At 52.1% G+C, this 20,076-nt stretch overlaps 1 protein-coding gene across 1 annotated transcript in view; it reads left to right on the plus strand.

The window, feature by feature from the left end:
* Window positions 1-19,724, plus strand: part of WNT3 (Wnt family member 3) — a 35,609-nt gene extending 15,885 nt beyond the window's left edge. The window contains exons 2-4 of the mRNA XM_040617520.1: window positions 11,434-11,675; window positions 17,856-18,121; window positions 19,234-19,724. Coding sequence (XP_040473454.1) covers window positions 11,434-11,675; window positions 17,856-18,121; window positions 19,234-19,713 — 988 coding nt within the window. The 3' untranslated portion in view covers window positions 19,714-19,724. The remainder of the gene's footprint in view (window positions 1-11,433; window positions 11,676-17,855; window positions 18,122-19,233) is intronic.
* The last annotated feature ends 352 nt before the right edge of the window (window positions 19,725-20,076 follow it).

Raw genomic sequence — 20,076 nt, forward strand, 5'->3', positions numbered from 1 at the left:
ACAATCTGACAATCCTACTTCACACACAGGTACAACCTTAGAATATCTCATTGTCACCGAGAAGCTGATATCCATCAATGCTGATAGCCTGAGCAGTTTTATAACCACCTTCTTCCAGCCTCGGTATGTCTTGTTTTCATCAGTGTGTCTCCAGTCCTCCTCTCTTCTTATGACACTGTGGTGTCCAACAGCACATTAATTCTGCCTCTGAAAAGAGCTGCTGGCAATGAGGGGTTGTCTTCTTATTATGCTGTGTGATTAAAACAGTGCATGAGTCATTTAACAGCCAGCCAGTACCTTGATCTTCCTTCTGTCTCTTCCTTCTGTGCTCGGCACAAGCATCTGAATTTCATTATTTCTTTAACTCTCAGGACTTCGAGGGTCAGCTTAGATGTCCAACCCCATCTAGTCTGTCGTGCTTCTTGGTGCCAGGCCCCTGCATGAAGCAACATGCCTTTGAAGAATTGGAGTGATATTGGTTACTGGACTAGAGAAAGTTTGCATTTGTACAATGAGAAACATTCCTGAGGATCAGGAATTAATTTTCTTTTACTTAGGACTCCGCACACTCCAAAAAAATGCACCAGGAATTTAGCACATGTTGCAGGACTCCCTGCTCAGGCTATAATTTTGCCATAGTCCTTTCTCAGTCACAGTGCCTAGTGTGCTCCATACTCTTGTGAGAAATGAATGCCTGCTTCTCCGCCAGGAGACCCAAAAAAAAGCTTGGATCTTCCTCAGATCGACACCAGCATCCACGATGAGCTGTTGTTCTAGCGCATACCGGTGCCTGGACTGCTCTAACGGGAGCCAAGGCAACTCGTAGCCACGTACTCCTGGCTCCATGCTCCGCAACAGTCCACGTGAGCTCAGAGGAGACAACCAAAGTCCTGGTCTAAGAGACATCAACCTCCTGTACAAAGGGCTTTGACCACCTGGGAAAAACTTGAAAGCAGCTGTGCGAACAAGGAGCGCAGGGCAAGTGCATGCTGTATGCTGGTAGCACGCGTATGGTTCTGAAAATGCCTAACAAGGGTGCTGTCCCCAGATCAAATTATCTCTGGTAAGGATGGGGAACTGAGAGAGACAAAGGGTATGCAGGAAGCATATATCACTAATTGGTCCAGGTTTGGTCCAGGAACACTACACTTAGGGTTGCTGAAGATGCTACTGGCCCAGATTGACATGCAGGACTGCTCTGGGCCCTGTAGCAGAATTCGTGTCTGCTCTGGAGCCATCAGGACTCAAAACCCGCTGAGACTATGGAAAAGGTGCTAAGACAGATACTGCAGAGCGTGGGAGGAACTAGCCAGTCACCTGGGTTGGTGGGAGCAGCTCCACTGTTTGATTTTTCAGACCGTGGATGCTTCTGCAGCATAAGATGCAAGCAGACCACTTGAAAAAAGCGTAAAGCTAATTTCTTTACAAAGCTTGTTTGCATTAGAAGGGAATAGAGCAGATCCAGCAGAGGATGTAGGACAAAAAAAAAAAAAAATCTGCAGGGGACAGAGGAACTTTCATCAGTGGACTTTGCACTTAAGGGCAATGCTTCAGCATCACGTGCTATTGCCCGGGGGGGGGGGGGGACCAGCACAGCCATTTTGGTGAACCCAGTATCCTTCCTCCATCCCCTGCACTCGGGACCCTGGGAGTCCTATGTGGACTGCAGTCACCATAATGTCATTTCAAATTACTGAGTTGGCTTAAACTTATTATATCCAGTACCCCTGTGTACTTCTGTGTGTGTCACCTGATAATTTAAGGAGGTCTCACAAAATGGATGGAGGAGCTAACCTTTATTTAGAGAGGGAATGAGGAATATTGATTTCTCAGAATCCCCCCTTGCACTACAGCTGGATCCAGGCTCCTCCAGTGCTGCCCAAGCACATCCTCCTCCTTTTGCTGCCTCTGCAGTACAGCTGCTATCGATAGGTGCAGAGGCCCATGATGGCAGAAATCACAGCAAGACACAGAGCATATGGGCTCTCTCTCTTCATGAACCCAGAGGACAGGGAGAAAAAAAATGCCTCCTTGCAAAGCCAGGCAGGGCTGTGTACTGTGACCACTGAATTTCATCCTTTTACCCCAAGGGTGAGGAATTCATTTGTATTGGCTCGAACAGTTCTTTTCAGAAAAGCACAAGCTGGATTTGAAGATACTCAGCGTTAGAGAGTCTGCAACGTGTTGGACACTTGTCTTTTTCTTTGAAACTTTTGCCTTTGCATTTTGCTGGTCTGAATTCCCACTCACCAGCCATTGTCTTGCCCTCTTCTGCTGGACCGAAAGTCTTAATCTTCCCCTTCTTCTCACTGTAACTAAATAATCTCTCAGAAGTCTTTCCAATAGACTAATCAAACTGTCAACATAAGCCAGTGCCTCAGCTCGCTGCTATTGCTCTTTTGTCCCCTTTCCATGTTTAACATCCTATTTACAACCAGGAGGAGGCTTAAAAAACAGTGCAGTTTCTGCAGTAATGGCTGCAGCACCATGTGCCCTTGACTGGATAAGACAGTACACACTTGGCCAGAACTCGATGAAGGCAACAGAAGTACAAAACCATCCTCAATACATCCAGGAGGGAAGCTGTAGGCAATCCTCAGAGCCTGGGAGCTGAGTAATCCAATTTCATAAACATGACACTGTCCTCTTTCCCCTCGGATGTCTTATTTAACTTTGCTGAATGTCAAAGGAGATGGTTGCATTCTCATGGAGATACCATTGTAGGTGGCTGTGACTCACAGCCTACACCAGCTTCATTGAAGTGCTGCGCGGCTGTTACGTGAGCCGTCTGCCGTTCCAGAAGTCACGTTTGTGATCAGGCTGCCACGTCCCCCGATCGCACAGTTGCGCTGCGGCCTTGGGTGGGTGCTCCTATACCCGACAGACGTATGGAAAAGGGTGGCCTTTTGTGAGAGCTGCAAGCCAGGCACCAGCTCTACCAGCAGCGCCCTGGGCTGCTGCCCACGGGTTTGCTCCGTGCCCAGGGGTTATGATGCCTTAGAGCCCATTTCTGGCTCGCCACTCGTCCTGGAGCTGGCTGCTTCTTATCTCCGTTCCTCCTACCTCCTGCCTCTGTGCTGGGGCAGGGGAGCAGCATCGCCACGGCCAGGGGAAGGCAGAGTGCCCCAGCAGGCAGCTAGGCAGCCACGGCCAGGTGGTGACCACCAAGATCGTTCTAGAAGAACTTTATCCTTTGGCATCCTCCACTGTCTTTTTCCTTTTCAAGAGGTATTCCTGACCTTTCCATGTTCCAAATTCAACTGCTGTACCTAAGAGATGAATGCTGAAGTTCAGATTAGGTGTTCTCTTGGGAGTTTACATTTCTTCAGCCAAACTCAGCTGATTTCCACCAAGGGAGAAGGTACCCAATACAGCAAAGTCTATCTAACAATCTCCCCCTCTCAGAAGGGGCAGGCCTACTGCTCCACCTCTCTTCCCTTTGCCAGCACCTGGTCCCCCCTGCCGAGCACCACTCCACCCATTCACTGGTGTCAGGTCTGGCATCTCTTTTGATCAAAGCCAAAAACAATTTGACTTGCTAAATCATCAGAACACTAACTCAGCAAAACCAAAACTATAAAGTCAGTGGCGGGGGAACACCTGGGTCTTGTGTAGGGAGGGCAGGTGAGACATCCCGTTTTGTTTTATTGCAGCCCCGTCGCAACCTGTACTGTAAAAACTGTGCAAAATAGCGGCAGAATGGATGCAGGATGTGGGTGATGGGTGGCAAGTTCATACGTAGGAGTGCAGCTCGTGCCATGCCTACAGGACAAAAGGAGGTAAGGGAGGGGAAAAAGGAATAAAACAAGAAGATTTAATTCAGTTGACATGGCAAAAATCTCACCGCAAACCTTTTGCCCTTGGTCAGACCTTGGCGGTCAGCCCTTGGTCATTCTCTCTCCTTGGCCTTCACCCAGCAAAGCCCATGCGCACTGCACTGCCTGGGACTCCAGGGCAGGTTCAGGGGACCTCATCTGAGCAGTCCTTCCCTAGTTCTCCATGGAGCTCTTCCAGAGTGTGGTACCTCCGTATGGACTAGATGAACTGTGCCCCATGGGTGCCTGCTTTTCCCCGCCAGTTACCCAGGAAATCTGGGTTACAGCCACTGGGAGTTTGAAGTGGAGAAGTGAACTTGTTCCCAGTGAGAGGGAGAACGGGAGGTGCTGTCAATTCAGTGTCTGTCACGCTCAGGTTAGGAGGAAAGTTAAAGAAATCCGTGTTTTCTGAAATCCCGACTCTGGGTAACAGCACCCAGCATGTCCCAGCCCTTGCACCCATCTCGTCACCCAGATCATCCAGCGTGCACGGCATCACTTCCCGAGAAGCGGCAGTAGCTCCTAGGACACAGACCACACTGAGGAGTCTGTTTGTCCTCCTCTGTCTCTGTCAGCAGATCCCAGGGGCTTGAGCCGGTGTTCTGCAGCTCAGGCTTTCCCAACGCCAGTTTTCCATTGACGTAACATCAGCAGATGACAGTCCCCACTTCACTGGTGCTTCCCTGCGATTTGACAGTTGTTCACACTTAGCAGGACCCAATCCCTCCATCTCTTGCAGAAGATATGTCATTGTTTGGACACCGGTTCCAAACAACACGGTTGATGGGGGGAGTGGGAACCTGCTCACAGCAAGCCCAGGGGCGAGGTCAGAGTGATCGGCTGCTGCAGACTCCAGCACCAACCTGCCCACACGCTGCACGCAGCAGGAGTCACAGCGGGCTACCAGGGGGCTTTCAATTCCTTCTTGACTGAAACAGTGACTTTGAGAGGCCCCTAAACCAGTGCCCGTTGCCACGTGTTCCTTTGGTGGTGCACCATCACTTGTGAGAATGGCTTTATTGCACCCTGCTGCCTCCTTGCCTGCAGTGATAGGTCATAGGGAAATGAGATTATCAACCCAGAATAAGCAGATGATCTGGTATCTAGCCAACACAAAAAAATATCTTTGTTTACAAAGAACAGCTTCCCCTGTGTGCAGATACGGGGCTTTTCATTTGACTTAATGCAGATTTTAGCCTTGGGTGTGTTTCAATAGTTACTTCAACATCAGCATTGATTGGAAGTTAAAAGAAACAACACTAGCCTCTCCCTCTGGTTCCTCAGGCCCTAAACAGCATCCTCTTCGGTGGTTTTTTGTAGCATTCATTTTTTAGGAATACCTGAGAAATCATTCATCATTCTGATATCTCAAAAGCAAAGCTCATGCATTAATGGCCCCTCTCCCTTCAGCTGGGATTGTAGGCAGGGAACACGCTGCCCAGCCCTCGTACACGGAGTGGAGGAGCCATTCATTAACTGCTTTCTCCTTGTTTCCCTCTGGAAACACAACACTTCTCTGTGAATGGAGCAGGTTGCCAAATTTCTAACCAGCTGGTGCTATGTGCTCCCAACCCGCGCAGGCTGGCCACCTTTGCGGGTTCCTCCCGTGGTCCCCACCACCGTGGACGTCTCCCTGTCCCGTGGTGCTTGGAGGAAGGATCAAGTCCTCCTAGAAGAGGTTGCTGGAAGAGGGCTCTGCAGGTGTAGGGGACACAGCCCATGGAGGGAGGCACCACCAGGCTGCACGGGCAATAAATAAATAAAAATCACCCAGGACCGAAAGGAATTGAAATACCCTGAGCTGTCCCTCTGGGAGAGCTCTCAGGGATGCTTAACCTATTGCTAAGCAGCCACAGGTTTGGGAGTGATTCCTAGGTGAACTTCTGCCTTTGTGAGGTTTTAGAAAGGCTTCTAGCCCTTAGGTGTGAATAAATTAAGGGAGAATCTTAACTGGGCAGAATCTGGCCTTGTGGGCTGCTGAATTCTGTGCAGATCACACCGTTCATACATGCTATTTAATGAGGGAATTTTCAAACACACCAGCTGGGAAAAAAAAAATGCTCTCTTGTTCAGGAGGTCACATCACACCGTTGTGTAAAGCCTGTAGACTTTCCAGGGCAGTAATACAGAAAAACCCTACATCCACGCTCATTCCCTTGGGACTTGCCCTTGCCTGGGGGATCAGCCTCTAATGCTTAGGCACTTGAACCCCTTTTTTAAAAATATGACGTTCCTGTCTGTTTTGCGGAGGCCACCAGTGATTGCAAGGTTTGGCGGAGAGTCTGTGGTGTCGGTGGTGTCTCATAGCAGGGCACAAGTGCCCGCTCTACAGAAAAGCTCACAGCTCAGGACACGTTCAGTAGAGGTTAAATGGGGGGTGATTTATGAGCAAAGGCGTGGGATTCATTAAAGCTGTCCCGTTCTCTAGTAAACTGCAATGTTTCTTATTTGAATTCTGTCATCTTTTTTTTTCTGTTCTCCATATTCAGTCAAGACCTGGCATTTCTCAAGCTCATATGTGCATATATATTGCATGCTTTGACTTGCAAAAATTTCCCTCTTGCTGCTCTTGATCTTCAGACAAACCCAAGTATTTGTGTCTTACCCTGTTCACAAAGAGCTGCAGTCAGCAAATTACAAGAATTAAAAGATATGAATATTATACCAGACACAATACCCCCTGAAAGGCCAGACAGCAGAACAGCGTTAGCAGCTGGAGGCACTTTGTGTCTAAGGGCACCTCTGTCAGGGCTGGGGCGAGATTCCCCACCTCTGAGCTCAAAATGAATGCCGGCCACTTGGTAACAACTCTTGGAGCGTTGCATCAGGCTGAACTAGACGGTTCAAAATGTACCGTAACAAAACCCAGCAGGGTCTGGCTCTCCTGAAAGGTTTTATTCATCACGCACCTCTGCTTGCAGTGATTTTGCACAGCCCTTTACCTACCTGAAAAGCAAACGTGTGATGATGCCTCTGCTAAAAAGGGGGAAAGGGCAAAATTGGTGGGAGCTGGGAAGGGCTTATCTAGCACTAAATGAAGAGAAAGAGCCAGCATGAAAACTCCTGGCTCCCAATGTGCCTTTCAATGTGTCACCCCTGGGCCACTCCGCGCTGTAAAGCAGTGGTATGCCAGCCTGTACAATTGCCCACTTTAAGCACAACGCGGCCCAGAATTGGAAAATGCCAAATATGTCTAAAAATAGTACAATAAAAAACCCTCCAGGCAGACAAAGGTTTTCTCCAAGACAGCGGGTAGCGAACAAGATCTGAACTGTGACCTGGTTTTCTCCTGCTGATTCATAGTTTTCCCAGTTCGTTACAAGAATCGCAGGGATTGATATGGGGCATTAACAAAGCAGAGGGCACGGACGTCTGCCTTGGAACGTTACGCTGCAGCGACCCGAGCTGCTGCGGGAGGAAATATCATGGTTTAAAAGAACCTCACTGCTACTGGGTCCTTGGAGCCCTCAGGGAGCGTCGCTAGCCATGGCTCTCAAGGCATTGAGGATGAGTAGTTGTTATTTCATTGATGCTGAGACAAAGAGAGAAGGTGACATGCGGTGCCCCCCCAGCCATGGCAGAGCCCTGAGGAGAGCTGGCTCTTTGCACGGGTCTGCTCTGGCTCCGGGGCAGGAGGGAGCTGAAGGAACTCTGCGTGTGTGAGCGTGTGGTGCTGACTAACCTGCCCGTCCCCCAGGCACAGCAGTTGCTGTGACCTGCCTCCATCGCCAGAGTCACCACAGCCAGCAGCATCCTCCGTGCAGTGCTGCCAGCCGTGGATTTCTGCGCTGGAGGCTCCCGGGATGAAAATACAAGCTCTTTCTAACAATTTTGTCAAGGGAAATGGCACAGCAAGGTACTGGAGCTCTAGAGCATCTCTACATTTATGTGGGTGATCCCTCAGGAGAGGCAAGGGAAAGCGGCAATGCAGGGTGTGCCCAGCTCCATGGCACAAGACCCATCCGTGGAGACATGCAGCTCTGCAGCCAGAGCTTTCCTGCCCAGCTGCCACAGGGCTGGTGTTGTCCTCAATATAGTGGGGAAAAAAGAAAAATTGCTTTTCAGATTCATCTGCTTTCAGTTGCTGAGTTTACAGCTAGAAAACACTCCCTTAGCAGCACATCCCAGAAGTTTTCTCCCTGCATTTCAAGTAAAAAGCTGCGACGCTGACCTCGGGCAGCGACAGCAAGCACAGATGCTGCCCCACTTTGGAGCTCATTGAAGGCTGTAGTACAGCCCTCACACAAATGACAATATTTTCCAGGGCTGAGACAGGGGAAAAAAGGGTTCCTGACAGTCCAGCTGGGCTCCCAGGACTCACTAAAGGTGGCAACAGGCTTATGGGATTTGGGAGAAAGGGAAAGGGGTAAACACAGCAGGTTGTTTCCCAGGAAGCTGGTCCCCCCCCCTGGCAATTCACTTTCCTTTTTTTTTTTTTTTTTAAATCATGAAACTGGAATGTGAAACACATGTGAGCAAACCCTTTGGGTCAGCCTTCACCGTGCCCTGCACACACAGCAGAGGATGAACACATCTTGTTCCAAGAAGCTTCTTTCTTCCCAGACAGCAGCCAGGCGGGGCATCACCCCCAGCAAGGGCTTCAGTCCTCCTGTTCTGCAGAGGTGGCTCACCAAGGTTTGTCTTTGGCTGGTCTGACCCAGCTCGGACAGACAGCCCGTGCCGTCCAGTCCCGAGCGCTCCAAGCGATGCAGCTTCCATTCTTCTGCAGAGAGGAAAGAAGAAATGTCCTAGCAGCTTTTGCTCCTGCCAGCAGGAAACTTTCCATAGCGCTCATCGTAAAAACTCCTTTTCATATGCTTTGGCACAGTTCTCACCTGGCCAGATCCTGCTACTTTCAAATACTGCTAGGTCTGATTTTTCTTGATACCATGTGTCTTTCTAACCCGTAGCCCAAGTAGAAGATGAGTTTGCTGGCCATCTCTGTAGGAAGAATGACACTGAGAGGGTGGGCACAGCATCTTCCATGCTGAGGCAATGGGAAGACATGAGTCAGCTCTTCAAGGATGCAAGGATATACCTGCCAGTAACTGCAGAGAGAGGATCTGCACAAGACCATTTACTCCCCGGGCTTCAAAAGTTTGTCCCACAGCGATAGGAACCACAGAGTGTCAACTCGGGACTGCTGGATCCACAGCTCTGCTATGTCTAGCACTATCAGATGGGAACAAAAGGAGTCCCTGGCCTGACAGACAGTGTCGGGACTCCTGAGAGATTTAAGGGATTAAGCAGAGAAAGAGAAAAGGGATTTCCCATGCGTTTGCCATAGGCACTCATGCTCCTTGTGTTGTGCACTGCACTCGCACGCACACACAAAAGCCCACCTTTATGTGCACATCTGTCTGCTCACACGTGTACACACAGCGATGAAAGGGAGTCTCCCAGCCCAGCAGAGCTGTCTGGCTTTTATGGCTCCTGCCCTTGAGCCTGCAAAATGTCTGGCTTGTGCGCTAATGCTGGGAAAATGCATCTGTCACCTTCCGTGGGGAAAGTGGAGCAGGGGTATGAAACGACTATTTCCCTTTGACGTGATGGGAGCTAGAGAGACGTAGGCTCAGGCAGCAAGGAAGGGCGCCAGCATCAAAAGCATACATGTAGGGTCTGTCACTCCCACAGCTGCCAGTCTTGGAGTTGTGGATTGTGCTTTAAAAATTGTCCATGTCCTCCATCTATCCCAAATTCACCCTGTGATACTTCCTTTCCTAACGTGCTTGCTTCCTCCCCATGAGCTCCTGTGGTATTTACGTTAGAGCCATGCAGAGCCAAGATGTGCCCCTGGGATCTCAGATCTGGATTTCAAATGGGTTTTGTTTCATCTTCACATCTCAGCCACTATATAGAGAAATCATCAGCCAATGGGACCCGGGAGGTTAGAGCAGAGCTGCGGCACCTTAGCCACAGTGCCCTGACCTGTGACAGTGCCTTCCCAGGACTTCTGGGGAGATGGGGATGATGGGCCAAGAAGAATGAGATTTTTTATGTCTGTCTAAGAAGGATCAGCAGTGGGGAAATCACAAGTTCATTGACATGAGAACAAAGATTAGGTGATGACTGGAGGGAAAGTGCTCTCAGCCATCGCCAAGGACAATTTAGAGCAGGCACTTGGGAATGATGGAGACCTTGCGAAAGAGGAAGGAAAGGAAAGGTGGGAAAGCTTGGAACAGGTCATCAAAAGCAGATGGATTCCTGTATGTGGGCAAGCAACCTCACCAGCTGGGTGCACGACCACATGCAACCAAGAGCAGCCTCCAGCCTCCCCAGGGGCCTCTCTCACGCAACAGATCACCATTCCAGCCTCAAAACGGATGGGCCAAAACTGACCGCACATCCCCCGTCAGGCCTTCCAGGCAGGGAAGTCTGTTGTGAGATGGCTCAGGAGTTTAAAGAAGGGATTTGACCGAGTCTGTGGTTGATTGGGAGGCTGGGTCCTCAGAACTTTCTACTCAGAAGTCCCAGCCCTTACTCTCGATGCACTGCTGCCTTCCGCAGGCTCCCTGAGGGGATCAAACTGCTCACCCAGATGAAAACCTGGTCCAGGTTTCACACTGGTGAGCTACAACAGAGCTAACCTGCGTGACGTGGCGTGGAGCTCACGGCCAGCGCACCAGGCCAACCCTCTGCCACCGCCTCGGTGAGAAACCGCTGCTGCAGGCACAGCTCCGCAAATCCTGACGCTGAGTAGGAACTTCGCTTCCAAACCCGGGCAGGAGAAAGCCCCTTGCAGCGTGCCAGCCCCCTGCGACTGGCATCTGCCTGCCAGAGGGGGTGCCTGGAGAAATGCAGCGTGCTGTCCCGCCCGTTCACCACGGTACTGGCCTCGCCGGATGGAGGATGAAGCTAAGGTCGTTCACATCTGTTTCCCGTTTCTTGGAGCTGACCAGTCTTCCCAGCAGGGCTGAGCTCCTCCTCACCATCAGACGGCGCTTGGTGGGAGCGGGAAGCGCGGAGCCGCTCTGGCACCTTGGCCGCGAGCTAGCACACCTGCCCAACTCACAGCCGCAGCTGGAGGCTGATGTCTCTCAGGGTGGAACTGTGGTGGTTCGCTCTCTGCTGGGACCACCTGCACGTGGTCAGACAGCCTGGGACACGTGGCGTTGACGTGCCCGACCCCAGAACAGCAAACAGCGATCCCTCTGCTGATGGATTCGGCATCGGACAGGACACTTCCCACCTTGGTCGCAATTCAGAAGCTCAGTGCCTCCTGACAGCTGAGACACCCCAGGGTATGCCCCAGCCTCCAGGCGTTGCCTCCCCCTGGACACAGCTCCCTGCAGGTCCTTTGTGAGATCGACCAGCCACCCGGGGATGTCTCAGATGCTTGGGAGTGCACCGCATGGCTCCTGGTGCCTCCACGTAGGCAGCTGAGTCCCTCTGTGCCTGCAAAGGACCGGGGAGCTTCGGACCTGAAAGCCCTTTTCCACATCAGTGCTATTCAGTAGGAAGTCCCTTGTTTTCTTAGGAAATCCCTGCTTTTCAGTACTTTGTCTCCCTGAAGTTGGTCCACCTTGGCTCATCAGATTCCCCTGGGGATGGTGATGGGGGCAGGACCACGAGGGCCAGCTGGTTCCCCAACCCTCACGCTGTTCTCTGTCCCTTGCAGGTCCCTTGCGCTAGGTCAGCAGTACAGCTCCCTGGGGTCCCAGCCCATCCTCTGCGGCTCCATCCCCGGCCTTGTCCCCAAGCAGCTCCGCTTCTGCCGCAACTACATTGAGATCATGCCCAGCGTGGCCGAAGGGGTGAAACTGGGCATCCAGGAGTGCCAGCACCAGTTCCGGGGCCGCCGCTGGAACTGCACCACCATCGATGACAGCCTGGCCATCTTCGGGCCGGTCCTGGACAAAGGTAAACAGCAAAGCTGGGGAGCTGCAGGGGAACGTGTTCACCAGGGTGGGTTGAGCTGTCACATACTTGGCTTTTGGGTGCACCATGAATGTCCTACTAAGAACACACTGGGGGAAGAGCCTGATGTCCTAGCCTTCAACCCTAATTTCTCCGATTCCTTTTTTCCAGTATTTTCGGTGTGTTACATCAAAAGGGATGATGAGGGAGGGGGTCTGTGCCCGTCCCACAAGCAATCACTAAGGTCAGGTAGGATAAGGTACAGGAAGGGGAAGGTCCAGCCCCATGCATGTTCACATGTTCTGGAATCACGGGCTCCATCATCCCTGCACAGGGCACACATCAGCGCTTCCAAACAACAAGGTCCAGCAGAAAGGACAGGGGTTGGGGTCAAATTCCTTGGGGTCAAGGCAATCCCTTTGAAGCCCACTGCCTACCCCAGGAGGCCAGTAGGAGGAAGTCTCCCCACCAGTGAGAAGCCATGGTTGAAATCCATGGTCCTGATCAGGCTTAGCCGAACATCTTTTCACAGATGAGCTCCAAAAGTCAGGGCTGGGAACAAAAAGACGGAGAATAAATGCGTTTTCTCTCCCCAAACACGCATGCGTGCTACTCTTCATACCTCCTCCTGAAAGACCACCTTCCTAGACCCACTGGCATGGATCAGGTACACTGGAAGCGCATTGATGAGGCACAATAAAGTGGGATGTCCAGTGAGGTCACAGGCTGGGCATGACACGGGGAAAAGGGCGATGCTGGGCCCCAAGCCAGCTGGGCACCAGCACCACCAGCCTGCAGTCAAATACGGCCTGAAAGGAGGGTGCTGTGCAGGACTCAGGTGCCAGATAATCCCACATCTCAGATGACCAGTTAGCAAACCAAGCCCTTAGCATCCCATGAAACTGAACCAAAAGGTGGATAAAAAACTCCTGTTCTCTCCTTCCTACCCCATCCCGTGGATTTTGTTGACTCCAGGTGGAGTTTGGCACAAGGGACACCCACAGGTAACGTCTTGGTGTCACAGCTTCAAACGCAACCAAAACCATCTCCAAAGCCTGGCTTCATGGGCATGGGCATGCACTGAGTCTCTGCAGCCCAGGGAAGCCTGTTATTGAAAATAAAATATTCTTCCCAGTGACAGTTTGGAAATGGGAAACCTATGGTACAGCCTTTAAGAAATTGGAGAAATTAGGGCTGAAAGCCGGGACATTAGAGTATTTCCCAATAGTCTCCTAGAGTGTGCACATGTCCTGGTGAATCCTTCTTATAAAGCTATAATATTCTGCATATAAACAGTTCATGGTATTTTTTTCAAGTTTCAGCCTTCCAATAACGGTACAGTTTCCTGAAACATCCATAGTATGTGAAAATTACTCATTTGGGTTAAAGTGCAATTCTTTGCAGAAATCGGGTTTGTGAAGTCATATTAGAGATATAATAGGGTTATATATATAATATATATATAACAGAGATTATATATATATATATAAAAATATATAAAATAGAGTTAATAGGGACCAAGAGAGTCAGCTCGCCTCTGTTTTTGGGGTAGCTGCTCTATTTACTATCAAGTAACTTGTCATCGAGGCTTGCCACACTGTTACTTGCTGCCTAATAAAAGCATGTCCTAAACTTCATCGCTTACAAGATCAGAAAGTTTTAATTTTCTTAAAATCTATCATAAAAATTTTAAACACACCGTGAAAGAACTGTTAGAGCATTCAGGCACTGAAAATCTATCACCACCATTTCTGTCAACTTAAAAACGGGATTTGAACCACCCTCCCCATAATGAGCAAACTGAACTTTGAATTTATGAAGAATATTTTAAGATTCTTTCGGCTGCGGGGACTAGAGCAAAACCTCATGTGTGGACATGCCTCAACATTTCCATGCGCTCAAGCTGACAAAGTAAAATATCATCCGTAGCTCTGAAACCCTTCTGACAGATGGGGGAAAATTACTGAACACATTTGTTATACAACTTTCCCAATCAAAGCATGATGCATCAATATTCTCCCAGACAGTACTGCCAGGCAATTATCTTGAAAAATATATTATTCCCATGTCTCACTAACCTGTAAGTAGAACAGTTAAAAATAAACAGTATCATCTGCAAACTGTGATACATCAAAGTCCAACCCATTTGATTGTGGTTATTATTTACATTTTTTAAATGTGTTAATGTCTTTTCACTGCTGCCTTGAAAATTAACGGCAGAGACGGGAGGGGACTCATCCCATCTACGCAGCAATGAGTGATGCTACGAAAGCCTTTGCGCTTCCCAGTCTGCAGCGTGAGTACTCCACCTTTCAGCCACTGCTTTCTCAGCTGAAGGAAGAGAGAATGTGGGCAACCAAAAGGCTTTTGTCCTGCCCCGATAGATCTCGTTAGCCGTGATGAGTCCGGGGACCAACGCCGCTCGTTGCCGAGGGGGCTGTGGATAGGGTTACTGGACACTTCAGTTGCCTTCCTAGCATCGCCTTCTCCAGGCTGCTGTCCCACCTTCCTTAGATGCAGCAACAACAGAAATCAAAAGTTTTGAGCCCATAACCCGGAACACAGACCCACGATCAGCGTTGGCTGCATTTTTTGACATCTGGCCCAGCCCTGAGCATCTGCGGCAGCTGTTGCTGCGTTCCCTGCTTGTTGACTTCCAGGACACATGGAGGGGTGCAGCCCCACAAACTAGGACTCAAACGAAGACGACAATCACTCTTGCAGCTTGCACTGTGCATTAGGCCAATATACATTAAACACTAAGCCCCAAATAGCCAGTATTTAAGCCAGGATAACTACCTGGATGAAGTCACCTCTTAAGTATCAAAGAGCAACATTCAGGTTAATCTCCTCTACTGCTCCCTTAGATAGATTTAAGCTATTTTGGAAAAAAACTTCAAAGGTGTAGTTCTCCCTACAATAGCACAGAAAATAATTTCTAATAGAGCCTGAAAGGAAATTGAGGATAATTTCATTTTAAAGGAGCTGCAAAAATGTTAATCGCAGTTGCTTCCATTCAAGGAGAGCTTAGTCTGAAGAGCAATGTGGTGTGGGAAAACAACGGAGCCATTTGTGGTGGTTCAGCTGGGCAGAGCCTCCCGCGGCACCCGTGTTCAAGCCTCTCCCGGTTCCTCCTGGGCACATCATCCAGGCTACGAGCACTGGTATCAGTGTGGAAGCACAGGGCATCCCTCCCTGAAACAGCCCAAGGGATTCCTGCCCCCAGGCCTTCCCACAGCCTCCCATCACATCCCCATCCCATTTCTCTTCCCCCCGTCACCATATGACTACAGTCTCTCCTTTCACAGTCTCTTGCGTGGCTTCAAATTCATGGCAAAGCAATAAACAGCGAAGGCAGCACGGCGAAAGCCCCGGGGAGCTGAAGTGCTCCTGTTGGGAGCTGCTGAACACCGACCCTGGCTGAGGCTCTGCCTCGACCGACCCAATTTCCTCCCACGGCCTCTACTCAAAGTTCAGCCTCGTGAGGTTTTTGCCATAAAACCTGTGGCAGCCGTAGCTGGCGAGGCTTTGGTTTCCTAGGGCCACTGATTATCTTCCTGTAAGTTTTCTTTTTTGCATGTCTTTTTTTTTTAACCTGGGCTAAGAAAAAAAAAGAAAAAAAAACAACAACCAAAAACCAACCCCAAAACATGGGGTAAGATCATGTTTTTACAAGCAAATTCCCCGAGATGATTTATACTGCAGGTGTGCAGTCTGGGACAAGGAGGGAAGAAAAACCTGCTTTTCCCCCTCTCTCTTCTCCTTCCTTTTTCTTTTTAAAATAAGGTCAGTTCCTACTAAAAGCCAGTATCTCTTCCAGCCAAGTCCTGCCCCAAAGCCAAGGCTGAGCCAACAGCCAGGTGAGTTGCTGCTGCTCCGGGAGGGCGAGTGATGGCCGTTCTCTGGTTGGGGATAAAGTCCATCACTTTGGTTAAAGCACAGCACCCAGGAAGAGCGCACGAGGCAGGAAGACCCCACAGGCGTCTGCAGCCCAACTCCCGGGACAGGGAAGAGGTCTCTGAGCCACAGGCAGGACTGGATCTGCAGGAGCGAGTTTGGCAGGAGCCTTGGCCAGCGCATACGTTTCCCCACGTCCGAGGTGGCGGGGGAACCACTCTTCCCCCGCCGCCTCCTCACACCGCAGCCGCCCTTCACTCGGTCTCCCTCTGCGGGAAGACGCCGCTGGCTCTCAGGAAGGTCCCCCTCCGCCCTGCTCGGGTCCCGGCCTGCGCAGCATCTCGTGGTGCATGGCTGCCAGGAGCGTGACGGCAGCGGGGCCAGGTGCAGGACAGGCAGCTGGGCCTGGGCTGCCTTTGGGGGTCCTTGTGTGCTCGGCTAAGCCCCTGACACGAACTGTGAAAAGGCAGACCCGCACCGAGATAACCCATGGCTTTTCTCAGCCATGACACTTGCAGTCATTTGCATCTAAACAGGGGTGTGTGGGATCAGGGGCCGTCTTGATATAAACTCAGCAGCTTAAAGGGAGGGGGAGGGAAAGGAGAGAGGGAGAGAGAAAAATAAGCTTATACCGATGAGAAAGAGCTAAGCTTCCTCCCCTACTGTGAGGCAGGGCGAGCGATACCATCCCAGCGCCGCAGTCATTTCAAATCGCTGCAGCATTCACACGCCCTTTAGCCATTCTGATCCGGTGGCGGGGGGCTGGGGAGCGCCATCAATAGGGATTTCCCAGCCGGGCTGGCGGGATTGGAGGGTGACGGCAGGACAGGGGAACATTGCCCCGTTGCTACGAGGTGCTCCTGGGGAATGCCAGTGCTCTGTGCCGTGGGTACGCTGGCCGGCGGAAACATTCTGCATTATGCTGGTAATACAGTGTGACACCGCGGGAACAATGGCAAATTGAGTGTCCCAGCAGGTAACGGGCCTGGCTGGGAGACAGTCGCAGTGGTGCACTGTCAAGACGGCTCTAATCCTCCCTCGCCAGCCCCTCCCCTGGTTCTGGGAACGCTGCTCCCGCATTTCATCTCTGGGAAATTCTCCCGGCTCCTCGCCCAGACCCGGGGGAGAATTTCAAGGCAAGGCGTTTGTGTGTGCAGCTCGCTGCCCCCCCGCCCCGGCACCGCGCGGAGAGCGTGGGGCAGACGTGGGGTGCTGGGGGGCAGCTGCAGAGGGGTGCAGCCCCCCGGGCTGGCCTGCATCGCGCCTCTGCCCAGCCGCAGCAGTGCCAGCCCCGGCTCAGCTCCTGTCCTGGCATCCGCGCCCTGTGCAGGGACTCACAGACCTGCAGAACGTGCCACGACTCTCCACCCCGTGCCCAACGCTTTTCACCCCCTCCCCAGGACGGAAAGCAAAGGCACATCAGCAAGGAGAGTGGCTCGTGTCCTCCCCCTCTGCCCCCGAGCTGTCCTGGTCCGAGGCCAGAAGGGCTCACTAGCTCTCTAATCTGATCTGCTTTAGATCACAGGCCACCCAAATAGCCTTTGTCAGGCTGAAACACTCCAGTTGGAGCAGTGATCTTCAACCGGTGGCTTGTAGCCCCCACTGGTCCCAGTGTAAGCTGCTGGCGGAAAGATATCCAAGGAAAAGCTCTGTAGGTAGAGGCTGGATCTCTGCTGGCATATCGGAGGTGGGAAGGGCAAGGAGCGAAGAGTCTGAATTAAAAGAAAGTGAAAACCACAGCACGGTGCCACCGGCAGAGAGAGCAGCTCTGGGTCAGGATCACGTTTGGCACTTGGATCCAAGCTCCCCACGCCGCAGCAGAGGACAGATGGGCGTTTCGGCAGTTGGCACATACCCATGAGCTGCCTCCATCATTGCCTGCGTGGCCTGAAATTAGCTCAGCCTGAGGTGCCTGATTTTGGGAAGCCAGAGCCCACCTCCGTGGAGGAGACTGCAGGCCAAGGAGCAAGACCTGCTGCAACGAAGGCTTCCCCAGGGCACGAGGCAAGAGCAGGTGAGGGACGCATGGGGCAGCTGAGAAGACGGTTCACGGCTCCTGCTCTGGAAGAGGGGATGGTCTCCAAGGTCATCGCTGGTCTGAGCCAGCAGACTCACCCACCCCTGCCCGCCCACGTCCAAAGGCGATGCCAGCAGCACCTGATCCAAAAAGCCTTCATTAAAAGATTAATAACTTTTTGCTTTTTAATGAGATGATGCTGAAGGAGGTTGGGCAGGAAACCAGAAGTGTTATGTTGACTGATAATCCCATTCTCTGTCTATTCCCAGCCACGCGAGAATCTGCCTTCGTCCACGCCATCGCGTCGGCAGGGGTGGCCTTTGCCGTAACCCGCTCCTGCGCCGAGGGCACGTCCACGATCTGCGGCTGTGACTCCCATCACAAAGGACCTCCAGGAGATGGCTGGAAATGGGGGGGATGCAGCGAGGATGCCGACTTTGGTGTGCTGGTGTCCCGCGAATTCGCAGATGCCCGAGAGAACCGGCCGGACGCCCGCTCGGCCATGAACAGACACAACAATGAGGCTGGCAGGACGGTGAGTGCCCGCTGGCTCCGGGGCTGGTCATCCACGCCTGTGTGGGCAGCCCAGCGTGGCCCCCCCGAGGTAACGGGGCCCCCACAATGCCCGGGCGGGAGCTTTCTAGGATTATTTTCCAGGCCACAGCATTTCCACTCTCAACAAACAGACGGGTGGGGGTTAAGAATCGCTAAACCATGCCTTGCTTCCAGCTCAAACATCTCCCCAGGCAGCACGTACAAACCCAACCCAACCGCCCGAGCACCCAGGTCAACAGCAACGGGGACTCTCCTCCCAAGCTATCCTTCCTGCACGCTCCCCATTCCAACAGTGCCCTGCCCCGTGATTTGTGGGACGAGGTGACAGTCATCGGTCCCTTCCAACCGAAATACTCTATTCCGTTCTGGCTGCCAGCAGATACCTGGGCCACCGCCCGCTCCAGGTCATTTGCAAAGCCAGCGCACTGTAGCCAGGTCACAGCAAGACCTTTCGAACAGCGCCTGAAGCAAACACCAGACGCCCCTTTTCCATACGGCAGCAGTGGAAGGGTAGAAGCTTGGACTTGTTAACAACTGACAGCCTCCTGTAAAAAAATCACCGCAAACTCTAGTAACTTTAACAAAAATCGGTGATTATTTTGCTCAGGCACAGAGGAGGTTGCTGGGGAAGGGAAAGCACCATGTCCTTAGATTCACGAGTTCATTTACTTGCTAGTGCAAACGGGCTTGGGCCATAAAACGGAGGGTTGTCAGCAAAGTTGGGAAGAGGGGATCAGTCTGCATCCACGTGTGGGAGACATCCTCCAACCTGCAAATTCCGTGGGCTCCGATTGCCCACGCACTCAACAGGGAGGGCCCCACTGAAGGGATCAGACCTTGGGATTAGATGAGATTGGGTTGGAAGGGTGGTTGGAGCAGCTGCCCACCTCAGTCGCGTTCTTCTAGCACCGGGTCTGTCTAGAGATGGTTCCGCCACACCCCGAAGCCCCCCTGCATTTACAGCTGGCCTGCGCTTCCCAGACCAAGCTCAGATCAGACATTTACACCCAGGTAGCGAGGGCACGTGGCTGAAAGCAAGCGCTGGGCATCATAAACTGCTGCTGACCACCTCGCTCTCTCTCCCCCCGACAGACCATCCTGGACCACATGCACCTGAAGTGTAAGTGCCACGGTCTCTCGGGAAGCTGCGAGGTCAAGACCTGCTGGTGGGCCCAGCCCGATTTTCGGGCCATTGGTGACTACCTGAAGGATAAATACGACAGCGCCTCTGAGATGGTGGTTGAAAAGCACCGAGAATCTCGGGGATGGGTAGAAACTCTTAGGGCCAAGTACGCTCTTTTCAAGCCGCCAACGGAGCGGGATCTGGTCTACTACGAGAACTCCCCCAATTTTTGTGAGCCCAACCCAGAGACGGGCTCCTTTGGGACCAGGGACAGAACATGCAATGTCACCTCCCACGGGATTGATGGTTGCGATCTGCTGTGCTGCGGTCGTGGCCACAACACCAGGACTGAGAAGCGGAAGGAGAAGTGTCACTGCATCTTCCACTGGTGCTGCTATGTGAGCTGCCAGGAGTGCATACGTGTCTACGACGTCCACACTTGCAAGTAAACGCAGGTAGGTCTCCAGCTGATGGGAGGTTGCTCCAGAGTAGGGCCAAAGGGTCCATCAACCCTGTGACCAGCCCCCACGTGGTGGCCTCACGCTTCAGAGGATGGCACAAAAAAAATCTGGATGCCCGTGGCCAGGGCAGACACCCTCCCACAGCCAGCACCAGCGCCGCAGAGGCTTCCGGCATCCCACCCACGCACGGCAGCCCGAGGCTGGACCTGGCACGGCAGACACGGCACGGCACCGACCTGCTGACTTCTCTCAGGCTGTTTGGCATGGCAGGCGGTCTGGGGAGAAGCGGGGATAGCAGGAGCCCAAGCGAGGCACGGCACACCAGTCACTGCGCTGCCAGCACAGCACGCA

Source organism: Falco naumanni, chromosome 18, assembly GCF_017639655.2.
Source record: "Falco naumanni isolate bFalNau1 chromosome 18, bFalNau1.pat, whole genome shotgun sequence".
NCBI classification, from domain to species: Eukaryota; Metazoa; Chordata; class Aves; order Falconiformes; family Falconidae; genus Falco; species Falco naumanni.